Genomic DNA, 19,635 nt, shown 5'->3' with positions numbered 1-19,635 from the left:
GTCCGACCTTGCTTCTGTCTACTCCCTTGTACCGCGCCTATCTTCAGCAGCCAGAGAGGTGAGCCGTTGCTAGTGGATACGACCTGGTCACTACCGCCGCAGCAAGACCATCCCGCTTTGCGGCGGGCTCTGGTGAAAACCAGTAGTGGCTTAGAACCGGTCCACTAGCACGGTCCACGCCAATCCCTCTCTGGCACAGAGGATCCACTACCTGCCAGCCGGCATCGTGACAGTAGATCCGGCCATGGATCCCGCTGAAGTTCCTCTGCCAGTTGTCGCTGACCTCACCACGGTGGTCGCCCAGCAGTCACAACAGATAGCGCAACAAGGCCAACAGCTGTCTCAACTGACCGTTATGCTACAACAGTTACTACCACAGCTTCAGCAGTCATCTCCTCCGCCAGCTCCTGCACCTCCTCCGCAGCGAGTGGCCGCTCCTGGGATACGCTTATCCTTGCCGGATAAATTTGATGGGGACTCTAAGTTTTGCCGTGGCTTTCTTTCCCAATGTTCCCTGCATCTGGAGATGATGTCGGACCTGTTTCCCACTGAAAGGTCTAAGGTGGCTTTCGTAGTCAGCCTTCTGTCCGGAAAAGCCCTGTCATGGGCCACACCGCTCTGGGACCGCAATGACCCCGTCACTGCCTCTGTACACTCCTTCTTCTCGGAAATCCGAAGTGTCTTTGAGGAACCTGCCCGAGCCTCTTCTGCTGAGACTGCCCTGTTGAACCTGGTCCAGGGTAATTCTTCCGTTGGCGAGTATGCCGTACAATTCCGTACTCTTGCTTCAGAATTGTCCTGGAATAATGAGGCCCTCTGCGCGACCTTCAAAAAAGGCCTATCCAGCAACATTAAAGATGTTCTGGCCGCACGAGAAATTCCTGCTAATCTACATGAACTTATTCACCTAGCCACTCGCATTGACATACGTTTTTCCGAAAGGCGTCAGGAACTCCGCCAAGATATGGACTCTGTTCGCACGAGGCGTTTCTTCTCCTCGGCTCCTCTCTCCTCTGGTCCCCTGCAATCTGTTCCTGTGCCTCCCGCCGTGGAGGCTATGCAGGTCGACCGGTCTCGCCTGACACCTCAAGAGAGGACACGACGCCGTATGGAGAACCTCTGCCTGTACTGTGCTAGTACCGAACACTTCCTGAGAGATTGTCCTATCCGTCCTCCCCGCCTGGAAAGACGTACGCTGACTCCGCACAAAGGTGAGACAGTCCTTGATGTCTACTCTGCTTCTCCACGTCTTACTGTGCCTGTGCGGATGTCTGCCTCTGCCTTCTCCTTCTCTACAGTGGCCTTCTTGGACTCTGGATCTGCAGGAAATTTTATTTTGGCCTCTCTCGTCAACAAGTTCAACATCCCGGTGACCAGTCTCGCCAGACCCCTCTACATCAATTGTGTAAATAATGAAAGATTGGACTGTACCATACGTTTCCGCACGGAGCCCCTTCTTATGAGCATCGGATCTCATCATGAGAGGATTGAACTTTTGGTCCTCCCCAATTGCACCTCGGAAATTCTCCTTGGACTTCCCTGGCTTCAACTTCATTCCCCTACCCTGGATTGGTCCACTGGGGAGATCAAGTGTTGGGGGTCCTCTTGTTCCAAGAACTGTCTAAAACCGGTTCCCAGTAACCCTTGCCGTAACTCTGTGGTTCCTCCAGTAACCGGTCTCCCTAAGGCCTATATGGACTTCGCGGATGTTTTCTGCAAAAAACAAGCTGAGACTCTACCTCCTCACAGGCCTTATGATTGCCCTATCGACCTCCTCCCGGGCACTACTCCACCCCGGGGCAGAATTTATCCTCTCTCTGCCCCAGAGACTCTTGCCATGTCCGAATACGTCCAGGAGAATCTAAAAAAGGGCTTTATCCGTAAATCCTCCTCTCCTGCCGGAGCCGGATTTTTCTTTGTGTCCAAAAAAGATGGCTCCCTACGTCCGTGCATTGACTACCGCGGTCTTAATAAAATCACGGTTAAGAACCGCTACCCCTTACCCCTCATCTCTGAACTCTTTGATCGCCTCCAAGGTGCCCACATCTTCACTAAATTGGACTTAAGAGGCGCCTATAACCTCATCCGCATCAGAGAGGGGGACGAGTGGAAAACGGCATTTAACACCAGAGATGGACACTTTGAGTATCTGGTCATGCCCTTTGGACTGTGCAACGCCCCTGCCGTCTTCCAAGACTTTGTCAATGAAATTTTTCGTGATCTGTTATACTCCTGTGTTGTTGTATATCTGGACGATATCCTAATTTTTTCTGCCAATCTAGAAGAACACCGCCAGCATGTCCGTATGGTTCTTCAGAGACTTCGTGACAACCAACTCTATGCCAAAATTGAGAAATGTCTGTTTGAATGCCAATCTCTTCCTTTTCTAGGATATTTGGTCTCTGGCCAGGGACTACAGATGGATCCAGACAAACTCTCTGCCGTCTTAGATTGGCCACGCCCCTCCGGACTCCGTGCTATCCAACGCTTTTTGGGGTTCGCCAATTATTACAGGCAATTTATTCCACATTTTTCTACCATTGTGGCTCCTATCGTGGCTTTAACCAAAAAAAATGCTGATCCCAAGTCCTGGCCTCCTCAAGCAGAAGACGCCTTTAAACGACTCAAGTCTGCCTTTTCTTCGGCTCCCGTCCTCTCCAGACCTGACCCTTCCAAACCCTTCCTATTGGAGGTTGATGCCTCCTCAGTGGGAGCTGGAGCTGTTCTTCTACAAAAAAATTCTTCCGGGCATGCTGTCACTTGTGGTTTTTTCTCTAGGACCTTCTCTCCAGCGGAGAGGAACTACTCCATCGGGGATCGAGAGCTTCTAGCCATTAAATTAGCACTTGAGGAATGGAGGCATCTGCTGGAGGGATCAAGTTCTCCTGTTATTATCTACACCGACCACAAGAACCTCTCCTACCTCCAGTCTGCCCAACGGCTGAATCCTCGCCAGGCCCGGTGGTCTCTGTTCTTTGCCCGATTTAATTTTGAGATTCACTTTCGTCCTGCCGATAAGAACATTAGGGCCGATGCTCTCTCTCGTTCCTCGGATGCCTCAGAAGTTGAACTCTCTCCGCAACACATCATTCCACCTGACTGCCTGATCTCCACTTCTCCTGCCTCCATCAGGCAGACTCCTCCAGGAAAGACCTTTGTTTCTCCTCGCCAACGCCTCGGAATCCTCAAATGGGGTCACTCCTCCCATCTCGCAGGTCATGCGGGTATCAAGAAATCTGTGCAACTCATCTCCCGCTTCTATTGGTGGCCGACTCTGGAGACGGATGTTGTGGACTTTGTGCGAGCCTGCACTATCTGTGCCCGGGATAAGACTCCTCGCCAGAAGCCCGCTGGTTTTCTTCATCCTCTGCCTGTCCCCGAACAGCCTTGGTCTCTGATTGGTATGGATTTTATTACTGATTTACCCCCTTCCCGTGGCAACACTGTTATTTGGGTGGTCGTTGATCGATTCTCCAAAATGGCACATTTCATCCCTCTTCCTGGTCTTCCTTCTGCGCCTCAGTTGGCTAAACAATTTTTTGTACACATTTTTCGTCTTCACGGGTTGCCTACGCAGATTGTCTCGGATAGAGGCGTCCAATTCGTGTCTAAATTCTGGAGGGCTCTCTGTAAACAACTCAAGATTAAATTAAATTTTTCTTCTGCATATCATCCCCAGTCCAATGGACAAGTAGAAAGGATTAACCAGATCTTGGGTGATTATTTGCGACATTTTGTTTCCTCCCGCCAGGATGACTGGGCAGATCTCCTCCCATGGGCCGAATTCTCGTATAACTTCAGGGTCTCTGAGTCTTCCTCCAAATCCCCATTTTTCGTGGTGTACGGCCGTCACCCTCTTCCCCCCCTCCCTACTCCCTTGCCCTCTGGTCTGCCCGCTGTGGATGAAATTTCTCGTGACCTTTCCATCATATGGAGAGAGACCCAAAATTCTCTCTTACAGGCTTCATCACGCATGAAGAAGTTTGCGGATAAGAAAAGAAGAGCTCCTCCCATTTTTTCTCCTGGAGACAAAGTATGGCTCTCCGCTAAATATGTCCGCTTCCGTGTCCCTAGCTACAAGTTGGGACCACGCTATCTTGGTCCTTTCAAAATTTTGTGTCAAATTAATCCTGTCTCTTATAAACTTCTTCTTCCTCCCTCTCTTCGTATCCCTAATGCCTTTCACGTCTCTCTTCTCAAACCACTCATCCTCAACCGTTTTTCTCCCAAATCTGTTCCTCCCACTCCTGTTTCCGGCTCCTCGGACATCTTCTCGGTCAAAGAGATTTTAGCTGCCAAAAAGGTCAGAGGGAAAAATTTTTTTTTAGTGGACTGGGAGGGTTGTGGTCCTGAAGAGAGATCCTGGGAACCTGAGGACAACATCCTAGACAAAAGTCTGCTCCTCAGGTTCTCAGGCTCTAAGAAGAGGGGGAGACCCAAGGGGGGGGGTACTGTTACGCCGAGCGCTCCGGGTCCCCGCTCCTCCCCGGAGCGCTCGCTTCACTCTCCCCGCGGCAGCGCTCCGGTCACGTCCTCTGACCCGGGGCGCTGCGATTCCGCTGCCAGCCGGGATGCGATTCGCGATGCGGGTAGCGCCCGCTCGCGATGCGCACCCCGGCTCCCCTACCTGACTCGCTCTCCGTCTGTTCTGTCCCGGCGCGCGCGGCCCCGCTCCCTAGGGCGCGCGCGCGCCGGGTCTCTGCGATTTAAAGGGCCACTGCGCCGCTGATTGGCGCAGTGGTTCCAATTAGTGTGTTCACCTGTGCACTTCCCTATATCACCTCACTTCCCCTGCACTCCCTTGCCGGATCTTGTTGCCTTAGTGCCAGTGAAAGCGTTCCTTGTGTGTTCCTTGCCTGTGTTTCCAGACCTTCTGCCGTTGCCCCTGACTACGATCCTTGCTGCCTGCCCCGACCTTCTGCTACGTCCGACCTTGCTTCTGTCTACTCCCTTGTACCGCGCCTATCTTCAGCAGCCAGAGAGGTGAGCCGTTGCTAGTGGATACGACCTGGTCACTACCGCCGCAGCAAGACCATCCCGCTTTGCGGCGGGCTCTGGTGAAAACCAGTAGTGGCTTAGAACCGGTCCACTAGCACGGTCCACGCCAATCCCTCTCTGGCACAGAGGATCCACTACCTGCCAGCCGGCATCGTGACACGTACTAATTTGGTTAAAAAGTTTGTGATTTTTTTTAAGCGCAACAATAATATAAAAGTATATAATAATGGGTATCATTTTAATCGTATTGACCCTCAGAATAAAGAACACATGTCATTTTTACCAGAAATTGTACGGCGTGAAAACAAAACCTTCCAAAATTAGCAAAATTGCGTTTTTCGTTTTAATTTCCCCACAAAAATAGTGTTTTTTGGTTGCGCCATACATTTTATGATATAATGAGTGATGTCATTACAAAGGACAACTGGTCGCGCAAAAAACAAGCCCTCATACTAGTCTGTGGATGAAAATATAAAAGAGTTATGATTTTTAGAAGGCGAGGAGGAAAAAATGAAAACGTAAAAATTAAATTGTCTGAGTCCTTAAGGCCAAAATGGGCTGAGTCCTTAAGGGGTTAAGCATGTAGTATGCACCATAAATTGATTCAAAGTGAATGTATATGCAATTGAGTATAATATACATTTATAGTCTTTTTATTATGATATAACTTTTTTATTAATTCTGTTATTTTGTGACTCAAAATATCAAAACACACCAGTAAAATCCATATATTGGCATTATAGGTTATTAGAGCTTTCTGTGGTTAGTATAATGTATATATATAAGTTTACAACTGTTATTGGTAAACGCTGCATACCTATCATGCATTGCTGCATGATCCAACAAATCCACGGAAATCATGCTGACACACTGCATTCTAAAACCAGAATTTGCACTGCTATTATCAACTGTTTGCATAAGACCATTTTAGAATATAGAATGCCTATCTTCCTTAGATGTAGATACCGTGTATATATATATATATTTATCTATGTGGAGTGCTATGAGCTAAAACGGCCAGCAACTTTGGTTGCCTTCCAAGTATTTACATCTACATTTGGTAATGTCTGTAAGAGTGCATGTGGTGAAAACCATTTACATTCAAAGTAGGAGAATATACTGTACATGGAGCTCTTAGAATAGCCTAATACTGTCTAAAAAAAAGGGGCGGCAATACTGCAAGAGCAAATGCAAATGAAGGAAACGGTTAATTTCTGCTTTCTCCTTTTCCTTTTTGCTAATGAGAAGTAGTAGGAGAAATATCACTCTATTGATAGTGAAGACATGTTTGACCCATTGACTAGGCTGCCTCAACTCTTCATTAGTATCATACCTGACTGTTCAAGTAAAATTCAAAAGGGCAACATTTGTTTAAAGGACAACTGTAGTGGTACACATTTATATATGCCCGGGCCTCAAAAATAAACAAAATAAACTCACACATACCTTCCTATGAGCCCCCGTTGGTCCGGCACAGGCCTCACGGTCCGGCAGTGCTGACATCATTCTACTTCCTGGGGACAGGGACGCTGCAGAGCCATCGGCATATCACCGGCCGCAGCGATGTCTCGCCCCAGTTAGTGATAGGCTGAGCCCACTGTCATGTAAGGAGCTCTGGCTGGTTTCTTACATGACAGTGGGCTCAGCCTATCACAGGCGTCCCCGTCCCCAGGAAGTGGAATGACGTCAGCACTGCCGGACCGTGAGGCCTGTGCCGGACCAACGGGGGCTCGTAGGAAGGCATATATGAGTTTATTTTGTTTATTTTTGAGGCCCGGGCATGGGCATATATAAATGTGTACCACTACAGTTGTCCTTTAAGTTAGGGTTAGCCTCCTATGGAACTCCCTTAACCTTATTTATCAGGGGTCCTAGGAAGAGGAACTATATTGCTTTGTGCAAATCACAACATCATCAGCACCAGAAGGCATTAGTGCCACTGTTAGATAAAACAGGACCCAGAAGACAATCCAGAAAATAAGGCAGATCATGACACCACTGAAAGCTCTATACAACAGGACCCCAAATAAGTAAGAATTAGGGTACGTTCACACGGCAGTGTTATCTGCGAGTATCCCGCAGCGGGTTTTCTGCAGTTTCCCACAGCGTGTTTTCTGTAATTTCCACAGCGGAAAATCGGCAGCAGACTCCATAGAGGTCAATGTAATCTTCTGCGGATTTTCATCTGCAGAGATTTCACTGCGGAAAATACACAGCAGGTAACTCAATCCCGCAGCAGGAAACTCGCAGGTAACCTGCCCGTATGAACACACCCCGAAGGAAGATTGACCCAACCTTGGCAAAGCTGAAAGGTAAACTTTAGCTCTCCGTAAACCTGATAATGTGTGCTTGTATCCTCAATGCACACTTAGTTTTAAAAAAATGCATGAAACAATACTCCTGCCAGACGTATACACTATTACTGAAAGGTTTGCGTTTTTTTTTTCACCAAGAATACAGTTCAGTACCCTTGAGGTATAGATGCAAATCAATAGTGACACATCTCTCCCAGATTTATTCTCCATCAATTTTAATGTCTCTTGCTTGAATGTTATTATCGGGGTAATGGTGCAATTATGACCTTATGCTTTGGAAACAGTGACAATAGCAATCAAATTCCCATGTCTGCCATTACCGGGTCCCATAAGCCCAGCTCTCTCTGACTCATCCGTGTAAAGCCCGTTGTAAAGATATTTCCATCTCTGGTAAAGATGGCACGCATAGGTCTCATCCCCTCATGGGGGGCAAGTTTGTCCTGTAAATGGGAGGAGGTAAGGTGGAAAACAAATTGGTCATAACATTTTTATAGACACAAAGGCTCACTGTCCTGGCAGGAAGCATAAGACAGTATGTTACTGGATCCCAATTCTCTGCGGCTATAGTTACCAAGGTGACCCTTGATGAAAAGTTTTGTAGATGTGTCAACTACTGGTCTCTCTGCCAACATGTAATGGTCATTATGCCCACATGGCACGGACATCAAAGAAAATAGAAATCAGGCTGATTGTTCTGGTGTTTCTCACAGCTCAGTAACCTTTCAGAAAGGGTAAAGATTAGTTAAACGGCACAAAGATTTTCCAATATCGGGGAAGCCTTATGGATTCCAACTCTTATCCAAACATTGGGAAAGGAGAGCATTCTCCAAATTGTAGACCAAACTAAGATGGCTATAGATCACCAGTAGAGACAAATTCCACTGCTTTCTGAAATGTCTGTCTGAAAACAAAAAGATACATGAATATTGAGTTTGAATTTTGCAATCATTTTGCATTGAAAAATTGGAATAAAATTTGGAATATAAAATGTAACTTCTTCTGTCACCTTGTTATCTGTGCAGAGCCTAGGAGTTTAGTATAATAATAAACAGAAGAGATAGGTATAGTAAATAAACATGCAGAACACCTTCTCATACCGGATCCCACAGAGCCATCTGCCGTTCACTCATCTTGCTGAAACCGGTGGTGAATATTTTGCCATCAGACAAAAAAATTGACTTGACCGGCCGAGACCCTTCATGTGCCCCACATTTCTCCTATTTTGTTTGGTTAGCAGGTTAGATTCACCACAGCAAGTTGAAAACACAAACATTTGTGAAGATTAGTGCCACACTAGGTATCACTTCATAATCTTAGTTATCCACACATTGGTAAGTACAAATTGCTAATATTTTTAAATAATGCAAATTTAATGGACGTAACTAACAAGTACACCCTGTATGAAAAAAAGGTTTTACTCCTGGAAAGAAAACATGTATTTTAAAAAGAAGACTAATAACTGGTTAAAGCACAGCTGTCATTTCAGGAAACCTTTTGGGATATGTTGCCCTATGTGTCTACATGAAGGTTAGCACCATTTCAGGCCATTACATAACAACAAGCTACATCTCGAATTTTTAGTTTATGGGAGCTCCCATACACTGCCCACACACAGAAGAGGCGATCCTACTCCTTTATATCTCTATGGAACACCCTGTGAAGTGTAGCAGCATAGAGGACATTATAGAGCAGTTCTAACCATGATCAATCTTAAGATGGATTTGAGAGCTGTTTTATAGCTTGAATGCTAAATTGGGGATAGAATATGGCGTATTACAAAGTTTTTCATAGTATTGAGCTATGCAAAGTTCAGTGAAAATTCTTATTTAAGGTACTAGTGTGGCTTTATTGATTACCAATATATTGACTGGTGTCTTCTATAATTAGAAATGGAGTGTAATTGTTCTGGTATATTAGTTTAATATTAAACTGATAATATTCTGATGAGAGGTGGAGTCAGGTGTCACTTAGAATGGGCATAATATTACTAACAATTGTTCAGTTAGTGAAAGAGAAAGTCAGTCTAATTATCCTGTGGCAATCTAGTAGAGCCCAATAGTCTAATGTTATATAGGGGCTATATGACTTTGAAACCTATGAACTAGCATGCACCCTATGGAAAAAATATAACAAAACTTAAAAAGAGGCACACAAAAGCCCATGCATAAATAATAAGGAATGAAGAGAAAAAGAAAAGGAATGAAGGTTAGATCTGAAAGGAATAGTAACCGCTTGATACCTGCATGGAGTAAACTACTGGCATGGGTGGAAGCCATTCTACTACTACTCAGGTCAAATTGGATATGACCATAATACCATTTTTAGAACATACTGTCCATTGCAGCACATGCAGACAATCGTTACACTCCATTGTAAATGCAACCACAGCCATCATATCCAAAAGTCCTACCATCACCATATTACAATAGCAATATATTTTAAATAATTAATAAAAACCATAACCAGGGCTTGTTCTAATGATCGGTGGGGGCCAAGTTTTTTAAAAGACAGGGACACTTTAAGCATAATTATTTTTTTTTTTATTGGTATACCCTTTAAGTAGCTGCAGCAGCCAATATACAACAATCAGCCAGCTCATTAAAATCAACCGATTAATACTGTGTAAAGCACTGTCCCCCACTGTCCTATAACCTGGGACTCCCCAGCAGTTCAAAAACTTTCAACTCCCACCATAGAAGTTGTCCTTTTGCAACGTTTACTTTGTCTGTGACAAAAATTCCTCTACAAACAGTTATATCTTGTGACATATGTCACTGACACAAGATAAGGCTGTTGGTGTATATTTTTGGCAGAGGATTGGATATAATACAACTTGTGGTGATCTCAGGATCTCAGGGCTGTGCAGAGTAAAAGAGAGAGAAGACTAAAGAAAATGCAAGTGAATTACTTACAGCCACTATTTCTTGCTTCCGAGGGTCTATAACGCGCAATTTCTTATCTTTGCAGGTAGTTGTTATGAGACTTCCATTATAGTTCCAGCAGATACTGTAGATGAGGTCACTATGCATTTCATCCAAAGTAATAAGAGCCTCACCAGTCCCCACATTCCAGATTATAATCATGTTATCACTGCCTAACAGGAAAGGAAAAGTAAAGCACAATAATCTATAATAACAATATAGAAAACAACAATATGTATAGAATATTAAACAACTTTGTATTTGTGGTAGCCCTTGGGGGGTGTATGGTAGCTGGGGTGTTGTTTAGGTAGATGAGGGGTTAAGGTTAACCCTATAGTTCATGACGCCAGGCTGAGGGCTAGTATGCTGAGGTAATTCTCCGGCCTATCGCCGCCCTTTCCAGTAACGATAGGTGCATGCATAAAATGACTGAAGGTCCACAAGGTACTTGAACTTGGATAAACTTTACTTAAATGCTTGCGGTACATGCAATGCACAGTAACAGTCTCAGGAATACAGTCTCTATATAGTTCAATGACTGACAGTTGTTGCGGACCTTGAATAGTAATAAAAGTCTCTGAATTTAGGGTAGTTTGCGAAGATCCGTCCGGATTTAGGGGATAGATAAGGTCTGGTGATCCTGCAGAGTGCTTGGGATTGATACACTCACGATTCTGAATAGATCAGCCGTTGCTGCAAGACTCAGGCCCAACTCACTGCGGAAGAGAGCTGTGCAGATCCTGCTCGTTTGACAGCCCGGGAACAAGTGAGATGCTTACTGCTTGGCTGCGCAGGAACAAGAGAGCGAAATCATGGCCGCCGCTCCCTTATATGGGCAGGGGCGGGGTTGTTTCTATTGGTCCGAATATCTGTCACTCACCGTCACAAAGCATAGTGGGCGCAATATGCCACAGGGACCTCCAAAGGTCCTCAAGCAAAAAACCATAGATTTTACCTGATCACGTGACCCGCAGATCCTGCTACGCTCCGGACAGGCAATTATCTATTTATATACATTTATACAATCCTTTACATATAAATCCTAAATAATTACTAGACAACTAATACCTAGATGAGAGGTGACTAGGGGTGGACTAGACAATAAGGACCCGACGTCCTAGGGACTCTGGCTATAGGGACCTACATACACAGGTACCGGATAGGATGCGGTACTGGGACACCACATATTTATAGTGAAGGCTTTTTAAGCTATACAAAGAACATCCTACCTCTTTCTGTACACAATTTTGTCTGTGAATAAACAGAATTAGAAAAGAGTGCTGAGATACCAAATCTATTTTCAACCAGCAAGAAGACCTAACAAATGAGAATTGAAGAGATTGTCGATACATACAGTACTGCATCGCCGCTGTACTGTATGGGAGCAAGGAGTCTACATATAAAAAATTGTTAAAACATTAAAAGAGCTTCCCCCTCCCTCACAGTCTGGTCTCCATGCCCCCCCCCCCTTCCACCATAGACTGGTTTCCCTGCTACCCCTCCCCCACAAACTGATGTCCCTCCCCCCCTTCCCCACAGACTGGTTTCGGCTGGGCGGTATACCGGTTCATACCGAATACCGAAATTTTTGTGCTGCACGATATGAATTTTAACCCATGCCGCAATACCGGTTGGCCCCTCCCCCCCGGGAATGAATGAATTATCAGCCGCAGCGCGCTGTCCCCACATCGGGGAACTAATCATATGTGACCCGCAAGCACTGTTCTGCCCCCCCCCCAATTAATTATAAGCCCAGTGCTGCGCTGTCCCCATCGGGGTACTACTTACATATGTCACCCACAAGCTCTGCCCTCCTTGTCCTCCTGGTTGTTGCGGCCGCCGGCGCTGACACTCTATACCAGTGGTCTTCAACCTCCAGATGTTGCAAAAGTAGAACTCCCAGCATGCCCGGACAGCCGTTGGCTGTACGGGCATGCCAGGAGTTGTAGTTTTGCAACATCTGGAGGTCCGCAGGTTGAAGAATACTGCTCTATACTGTATCCCTATGCGCGGGCTGCAAAAGGTAAACAAAATAAACTTTAACTCATCTTCCCCGTCGGTCCGGACTTGTTTCCTAGGGAATGGAACGTCGGACAGCCGTCAGACTATCACAGGCTGCAGCGATGTTCTGCTTCGGCCGGTGATAGGTTGAGCGCACTGTCATGTAAGAAGCAGGCTTTTTACATGACAGTGGGCTCAGGCTATCACCGTCCGAGGCCGAACATCGCTGCAGCAGGTGATAGGCTGACGGCTGTCTGATGTTCACGTCCCCAGCGTAAGGCCAACGTTGGAACATGCGTTAGTTTATTTTTGTTTACCTTTTGCATCCCGGGCATAGGGATACAGCTATAGAGTGTCAGCGGCAGCGGCCCGCAACAAACAGGAGGACGAAGAGACAGCGCTTGCGGGTGACATGAGTATTTACCCCGATGGGGACAGCTCAGCGCTGGGCTGATAATTAATTTTTTTTTGAGGGGGGGAAATACCGTTATATACTGTGGAACCGCCATAAGTTACAAAATAACCGTGATACACAAATTTGGCCATACCGCCCAGCTCTAAGACTGGTCTCCTTTCCCCCCTTCCCTTTCTCACATACCTCTACAGTTCTTGTTCTCCTCCTCTGTAGTGAGCATGTGAGACCCCATCACTGGGCTGACACTTTATACATTGCTGAATGGCCTCCCTGCTATAGTTTCGCCTTGATTTATGAAAATGGTGACAAAACCCCAGTAGGGAAGTCTAGCAGCACAAAAAGTAGATGTCCTTTTTAGGTGGCCATGGGCCTCCCTAGGAGCCCATGGCCCCGGCAGCCACCCTATGCAGACATATTATCTGCCACTGCCTGTATGTAATGAAGGGTGTATGTATTTCACAGGTTTAAAAGATACAAAGCTGCAAACTACCTAATTGAAGTCAATTTCAGAAAAATGATCTCACGTTTGCTTCTACTTAGACAGGAGAAAAACCTTGCAGCCATTATATCCATTACGGGAATGTTTCTCAAAGTGGGTTCTGGGAAACCTCAGGGTTGTACCAAGAGTTTTCCCAGACAAAAAAAAAGTATGTCCTATTCTCCACACAAATCAACAGCTATAAGCAATTAAATGTTTTATACTGAATATATACCGTAATTACTTCATTCTCATTAGGGAGTCTCCATTAGCACAAAAGACATAAGACCCAAAGGAAAACTCAAATTGTTCCTCAAAAAAAGTGAGAAAGGAAAAATAAGATTTGATACAAACAACTGTATATGATGTATATTTTTCTCCTACAATTGTATTCCGATTTTCTTTTTTCTGTAAGACCATGATTCCATGATATGATTTCCGAGAGGAATCCACTGCGGAACCATCTGCCACAGAAATCCAGATTCCAGCCTCCGCCAAAATAATTCACATGTCAATTATTTCGCCATAATCCGCTCAGAAATGCATTGCCGTCTATGGAGACGGTGCATTTCCGAGTGGTCCTAGCACCGGAATGTTCTGCCAGTGCCTGCTATTTGCAGAATGTATGCCTGTGTTTTCCGAGTGGACATTTCACAAATATTCTGCCAGGTGAACATAGCCTAATAGGGTTCAGCAGTGAAATTCTGGATGTTTGCAGCCATTACCAGTAGGTACTCACTGCATTTGGGTTATACAGCTCCTATTGAACTTATTAGGTGCTGTATAACTCTGTATACACCAAGTTTCACTTAGTTGTAGCTGCAGATAGACAATATTTGTTGGAAAAAATCAGCAGTACCAGGACCTCTCTCAGCACAAACACCACAACTATTACATGGTTGAACTACCGGTCACAGTAAATAATAGAAGTGTCTGGCAGCAGATTATTGCCTATGTACATCTTGTCTGTCCTGTAGGGTCAGCCAATTGTCAGTATGATTTCAAGGTATTAGGAGGTTACCTGCACTCAGTAACACATTGCGGGCTGAGGGGTGCCATGTGATAATTCCCACTCTTTTAGAGTGACCTTCCAGCGTTACAATAGGTTCCGTTATCGACCGCACTGGTGTGTAATCTGGGATTTGCCAAACCTGAGAAGAAAATGCAATTTATAAATGTATATGTAAATGCATGGTCATCTACTTTGCCTGTTGCTTATGTCCTTTTATTATTAGACATAACACAAAATAAAAAGATTGAAAATTAAGACAGTAAGACCCAAAAAGCACAAAATAAATTTTTAAAAGGAGAGTGCACACCCTTCCGAGTGTGGCCAGCATGGACTGAATTAGTCGACGCTAGGACATTGCCGTCCCCATAGATGGCAATATCTACAGAGTGGATTCCGCCCGAAGAATGAATAAGTTTATTCTTTCAAAGGTGGAATTTTAATGGCAGAATTTTAGCGGCAGAATATCCACAGTGTGCACTGTGCAGTGGAATCCCATTGCCAGCAATTGGATTCTGCTGCACCAACATTTCCGACCAAAATTCCTAAGCAGAATTGCGGTCAGAAATTCCATAATATGAACCTAGCCTAAGGGCACAATCACACCACCCAGAGACATTCCGTACACAGGACTGCTAGGTGTAACGTTTTTGTTTGAGGCATTGCTCATCTTTACTATGGCCAAAAGTCCAGACGGGATCACAAAACCTGACCTGACAGCATCATAATATTATGCTTGTATGAACCTGGCCTCACTTGGCACAAAGTATGGCTGTGCTGTTACATTTTTCTTGTATGTAAAGAGTGATAGAGAGTTTTATGACTGTATTCATTTACAGTACTTACGTACCTTTTAGAAAACTTCATGGAAATATCCACTTTTGATTTGTTTCAGTCCTTACTTCTTTGTAACAGTTTTATAGTTACAGCTAGCCAATGTTTAGTTCTAGTACAGTACAATCCAAACTATATAAAACATTTAATAACTCTTTCTTGGGGGTTAGGTGACATATGATCCTATCATGTTCATCACAATTGTCCTTCTATGGTTAATAAATGAGAAAAGCACATAGAAGACATGCCACAACAATGACCAAAAAGCTGTCTGCCACTCATTAAGGCTCTTCAGCTGCCGCATGTTTCATGGTGAATAGTATGCAAATGAGAACATCGAAATACTATTTTTAACCAAATGTTGTGTTTAGGCATTTTATCATCTGTCAGCGCAAAAGAAGCTTTGTCCAAAGATGATACTACAACATAAACACAGTTTAGCTTCATATGAGACATAGATGCAAACGCTGTTCCTTTCTAAAGACAACCTGTCATTTAAAAAAAGACTTTTAGAAAGCTGCCTGTTTTCGTTAGGTTAATATTTCAGAGTGGTGTCAAAGTGATTTTAGTGCTCTTACTGCTGTTTTTGAGGCCATGAGAGTCCCCCTCTATGGTGCATAGCCTATTCCTATTCTCTCTGGCAGGACCAGAACTTGGCTGATTGCCAGTAGCACATGTACATGGACTTCCTTTCCCTTACTTCTCTGGTCAATTAAAGCATATACTCCTTTCTGCTATGCTGTAACATTGTGTTGAAGAAAGTTCACCAGACTGAACAAGCTAGCACTGTGCTAGGCAGATGATTTACACAGTACAGTACTAGATAGCAAGTGGAGAAGATGGGGGTTACAGATGTGCTGGCTTTGCAAAGTGCTATGTGAGCAGGTTAAACCCTGACCAGCTCCCGCACAGAGACTCACTCCTGGACTCCGGACCTGCTGGGGCTGTGTTGTGGGAAGCGCTTCATGTCTGTGACGTGATGTGAGCTGCTGGGCGTGGGCGGAGTGTGACAGAGCTGCGCAGATGTCACCTACTTCAGAACTGCCGGATGAGTGCAGCCCTGACACACTAGCCAGCAACAGTCAGAGTTGCCCGGTGAGCTACTGCGAGTGAGGGAGGGGAGGAGACGGTTGGCTGGGATGAATAGATGATAATGATGAGGCATGGGGGGGGAATAATAAGAAGACTGTATTGGGGGGTGGGTGATGGATAATGATGAGGCTGTATAGTATTGTATAATGAGGAGACCATACTGGGGGAAGGGGGTGATGAATACTGGGGAGACCGTATGGGGGGGGGCGGATAATGAGGAGACTGTGTTGGAGGGGGATGGATAATAAGAAGACTGTGTTTGGGGGGATGGGGTTTCTGGATCATGAGGAAATAGCATTGTGGGGGAGGGGGGTTGGATGATGAGGAGACTGTATGGTGGGGGTTGGGGGTGGTGGGGGATTGGGGCACAGTATTTGGGGGGTGGGGAATGATGAGGAGGCACAGTAATGTGTGGGGGGAGTTACTGTGATGCCAACCTGAGGCACGAGGCAGGAGCCTTTTTTTGTATACTAGTATTATTGGCCTATTAGTCTTAGTATACAGGGTTTGGTCAGAAACAGTGATGATAATATGTATAGTGATAATATTCCTCATTGTATACTGGTATTATTGATAATATTGGTTTCAGTATACAGGATTTGGTCATTAACAGTATGACATTAATATGCATGGTGATAATATTACTAGTATACTGGTATTATACTGGTATTATATGTAATATTGGTACTTGAATTCTATTTTTGTTTTATATAATGCTTTTGTGGTGGGTGTATATAGAGGAAGGTTAGTCAGTGCTCTGTGCTTAGCTTGCAGGCTAAATTTTGCTAGCCAGCCCATGGCCATATTGGTCTGGGGTCTGCGGGTTGGGGGCCAGCATTTCATTCTCACAATGCCTTGAGCTGGCCCTGGGGTGGTGTAGGATGTTATATGGCAAAAAATATATACTTGTGGGGGTGACACCATTTAGTACCGCACTGGGTGACACCAACCCTAGCAACACCCCTGCTGACGGGGGATGTCGCGCAAGGGACGTTCCTCCGCAGACCCGCGCAGGAAAATGTCAGCAACGTCACATGTCAGTCCCAGCCACCGCAGGAAAGAAGAAACCACAAACGGTCAGGTGAGTGTGTCTTTAAGTGTATGCCTGTAGTGTGTGTCTGTAAGTGTATGCCTCTAGTGTGTGTCTGTAAGTGTATGCCTCTAGTGTGTGTCTGTAAGTGTATGCCTCTAGTGTGTGTCTGTAAGTGTATGTCTCTAGTGTGTGTCTGTAAGTGTATGTCTCTAGTGTGTGTCTGTAAGTGTATGTCTGCAGTGTGTGTCTGTAAGTGTATGTCTGCAGTGTGTGTCTGTAAGTGTATGTCTGTAGTGTGTGTCTGTAAGTGTATGTCTGTAGTGTGTGTCTGTAAGTGTATGTCTGTAGTGTGTGTCTGTAAGTGTGTCTGTAGTGTGTGTCTGTAAGTGTATGTCTGTAGTGTGTGTCTGTAAGTGTATGTCTGTAGTGTGTGTCTGTAAGTGTATGTCTCTAGTGTGTGTCTGTAAGTGTATGTCTGTAGTGTGTGTCTGTAAGTGTATGTCTGTAGTGTGTGTCTGTAAGTGTATATCTGTAGTATGTGTCTGTAAGTGTATGTCTCTAGTGTGTGTCTGTAAGTGTATGTCTGTAGTGTGTGTCTGTAAGTGTATGTCTGTAGTGTGTGTGTCTGTAGTGTGTGTGTCTGTAAGTGTATGTCTGTAGTGTGTGTCTGTAAGTGTATGTCTGTAGTGTGTGTCTGTAAGTGTATGTCTGTAGTGTGTGTCTGTAAGTGTATGTCTGTAGTGTGTGTCTGTAAGTGTATGTCTGTAGTGTGTGTCTGTAAGTGTATGTCTGTAGTGTGTGTCTGTAAGTGTATGTCTGTAGTATGTCTGTAGTGTAGTATGTCTGTAGTGTAAGTGTATGTCTGTAGTATGTCTGTAGTGTGTGTCTGTAAGTGTATGTCTGTAGTGTGTGTCTGTAAGTGTATGTCTGTAGTGTGTGTCTGTAAGTGTATGTCTGTAGTGTGTGTGTCTGTAGTGTGTGTGTGTCTGTAAGTGTATGTCCGTAGTGTGTGTCTGTAAGTGTATGTCCGTAGTGTGTGTCTGTAAGTGTATGTCTGTAGTGTGTGTCTGTAAGTGTATGTCTGTAGTGTGTGTCTGTAAGTGTATGTCTGTAGTGTGTGTCTGTAAGTGTATGTCTGTAGTATGTCTGTAGTGTAGTATGTCTGTAGTGTAAGTGTATGTCTGTAGTATGTCTGTAGTGTGTGTCTGTAAGTGTATGTCTGTAGTGTGTGTCTGTAAGTGTATGTCTGTAGTGTGTGTCTGTAAGTGTATGTCTGTAGTGTGTGTCTGTAAGTGTATGTCTGTAGTGTGTGTCTGTAAGTGTATGTCTGTAAGTGTATGTCCGTAGTGTGTGTCTGTAAGTGTATGTCCGTAGTGTGTGTCTGTAAGTGTATGTCCGTAGTGTGTGTCTGTAAGTGTATGTCCGTAGTGTGTGTCTGTAAGTGTATGTCTGTAGTGTGTGTCTGTAAGTGTATGTCTGTAGTGTGTGTCTGTAAGTGTATGTCTGTAGTATGTCTGTAGTGTAGTATGTCTGTAGTGTAAGTGTATGTCTGTAGTATGTCTGTAGTGTGTGTCTGTAAGTGTATGTCTGTAGTGTGTGTCTGTAAGTGTATGTCTGTAGTGTGTGTCTGTAAGTGTATGTCTGTAGTGTGTGTCTGTAAGTGTATGTCTGTAGTGTGTGTCTGTAAGTGTGTCTGTAGTGTGTGTCTGTAAGTGTATGTCTGTAGTGTGTGTCTGTAAGTGTATGTCTGTAGTGTGTGTCTGTAAGTGTATGTCTGTAAGTGTATGTCTGTAGTGTGTGTCTGTAAGTGTATGTCTGTAGTGTGTGTCTGTAAGTGTATGTCTGTAGTGTGTGTCTGTAAGTGTATGTCTGTAGTGTGTGTCTGTAAGTGTACGTCTGTTAGTGTGTGTAGGTCGGTCAGGCGGGGGGTAGTGTGTGTGTGTGGGGGGGGGGGGGGGTCAAAAAATTGCTTGCCCAGGGTCCAATCAAAATGAAAGACGGTCCTGCTGGCCCCGTTTGCAGGTACACAGCCCTGACTTTCTCAAGCTTTCTCATTCTCGCACGCTCAATCTCTCCTGCACCACCTTTACTTACTGTCATTTGTCCTGATCTATCTTTTACTAGAGACATATTTGTAAAATACCTGGGGGGCAAGATTTTAGAGCTGTTTTTTTTTTTTTTTTTGTGGTAAGGATTTACAAATATTTCATTAATCACAATGGGGGAGATTTATCAAAGCCCGTCCAGAGAAAAAGTTGCTGAGTTGCCCATAGCAACCAATCATATCGCTTCTTACAATTTGCAGAGGCCTTGCTTTGATGTCAGATCGCCGCGGTCCCGCTGCTGGGGACCCCTGGGATCCCCACTGCGGCACCGCGCTATCATTACAGCACAGAGCGAGTTCGCTCTGTGCGTAATGACGGGCGATACGGGGGACGGAGCAGCGTGACGTCACGGCCCTGCCCCTCGTGACATCACGGCCCGTTCCCTTAATGCAAGTCTATGGGAGGGGGCGTGATGACCGCCACGCCCCCTCCCA

At 45.1% G+C, this 19,635-nt stretch overlaps 1 protein-coding gene across 7 annotated transcripts in view; it reads right to left on the bottom strand.

Annotated features, from left to right (window-relative positions):
• CORO6 (coronin 6) overlaps window positions 1-19,635 on the bottom strand; it is a 162,650-nt gene that overhangs the window by 21,587 nt on the left and 121,428 nt on the right. For 5 of the 7 annotated variants that reach the window (XM_056559001.1, XM_056558999.1, XM_056559000.1 and 2 more), the window contains 3 exons: window positions 14,150-14,279; window positions 10,226-10,407; window positions 8,411-8,530 (listed from right to left, as the gene is read on the bottom strand). In XM_056559001.1, coding sequence (XP_056414976.1) covers window positions 8,411-8,530; window positions 10,226-10,407; window positions 14,150-14,279 — 432 coding nt within the window. Of the gene's footprint in view, window positions 1-7,633; window positions 7,754-8,410; window positions 8,531-10,225; window positions 10,408-14,149; window positions 14,280-19,635 lie in introns of all 7 variants that reach the window. The other 2 variants (XM_056559006.1, XM_056559004.1) reach the window with 2 other exon arrangements.

The sequence above is a fragment of the Hyla sarda genome, chromosome 2, assembly GCF_029499605.1.
Source record: "Hyla sarda isolate aHylSar1 chromosome 2, aHylSar1.hap1, whole genome shotgun sequence".
Taxonomy (NCBI): Eukaryota; Metazoa; Chordata; class Amphibia; order Anura; family Hylidae; genus Hyla; species Hyla sarda.
The sequence above is the reverse complement of the archived record's forward strand: the minus strand, read 5'-3'. Positions and strand labels throughout refer to the sequence as shown.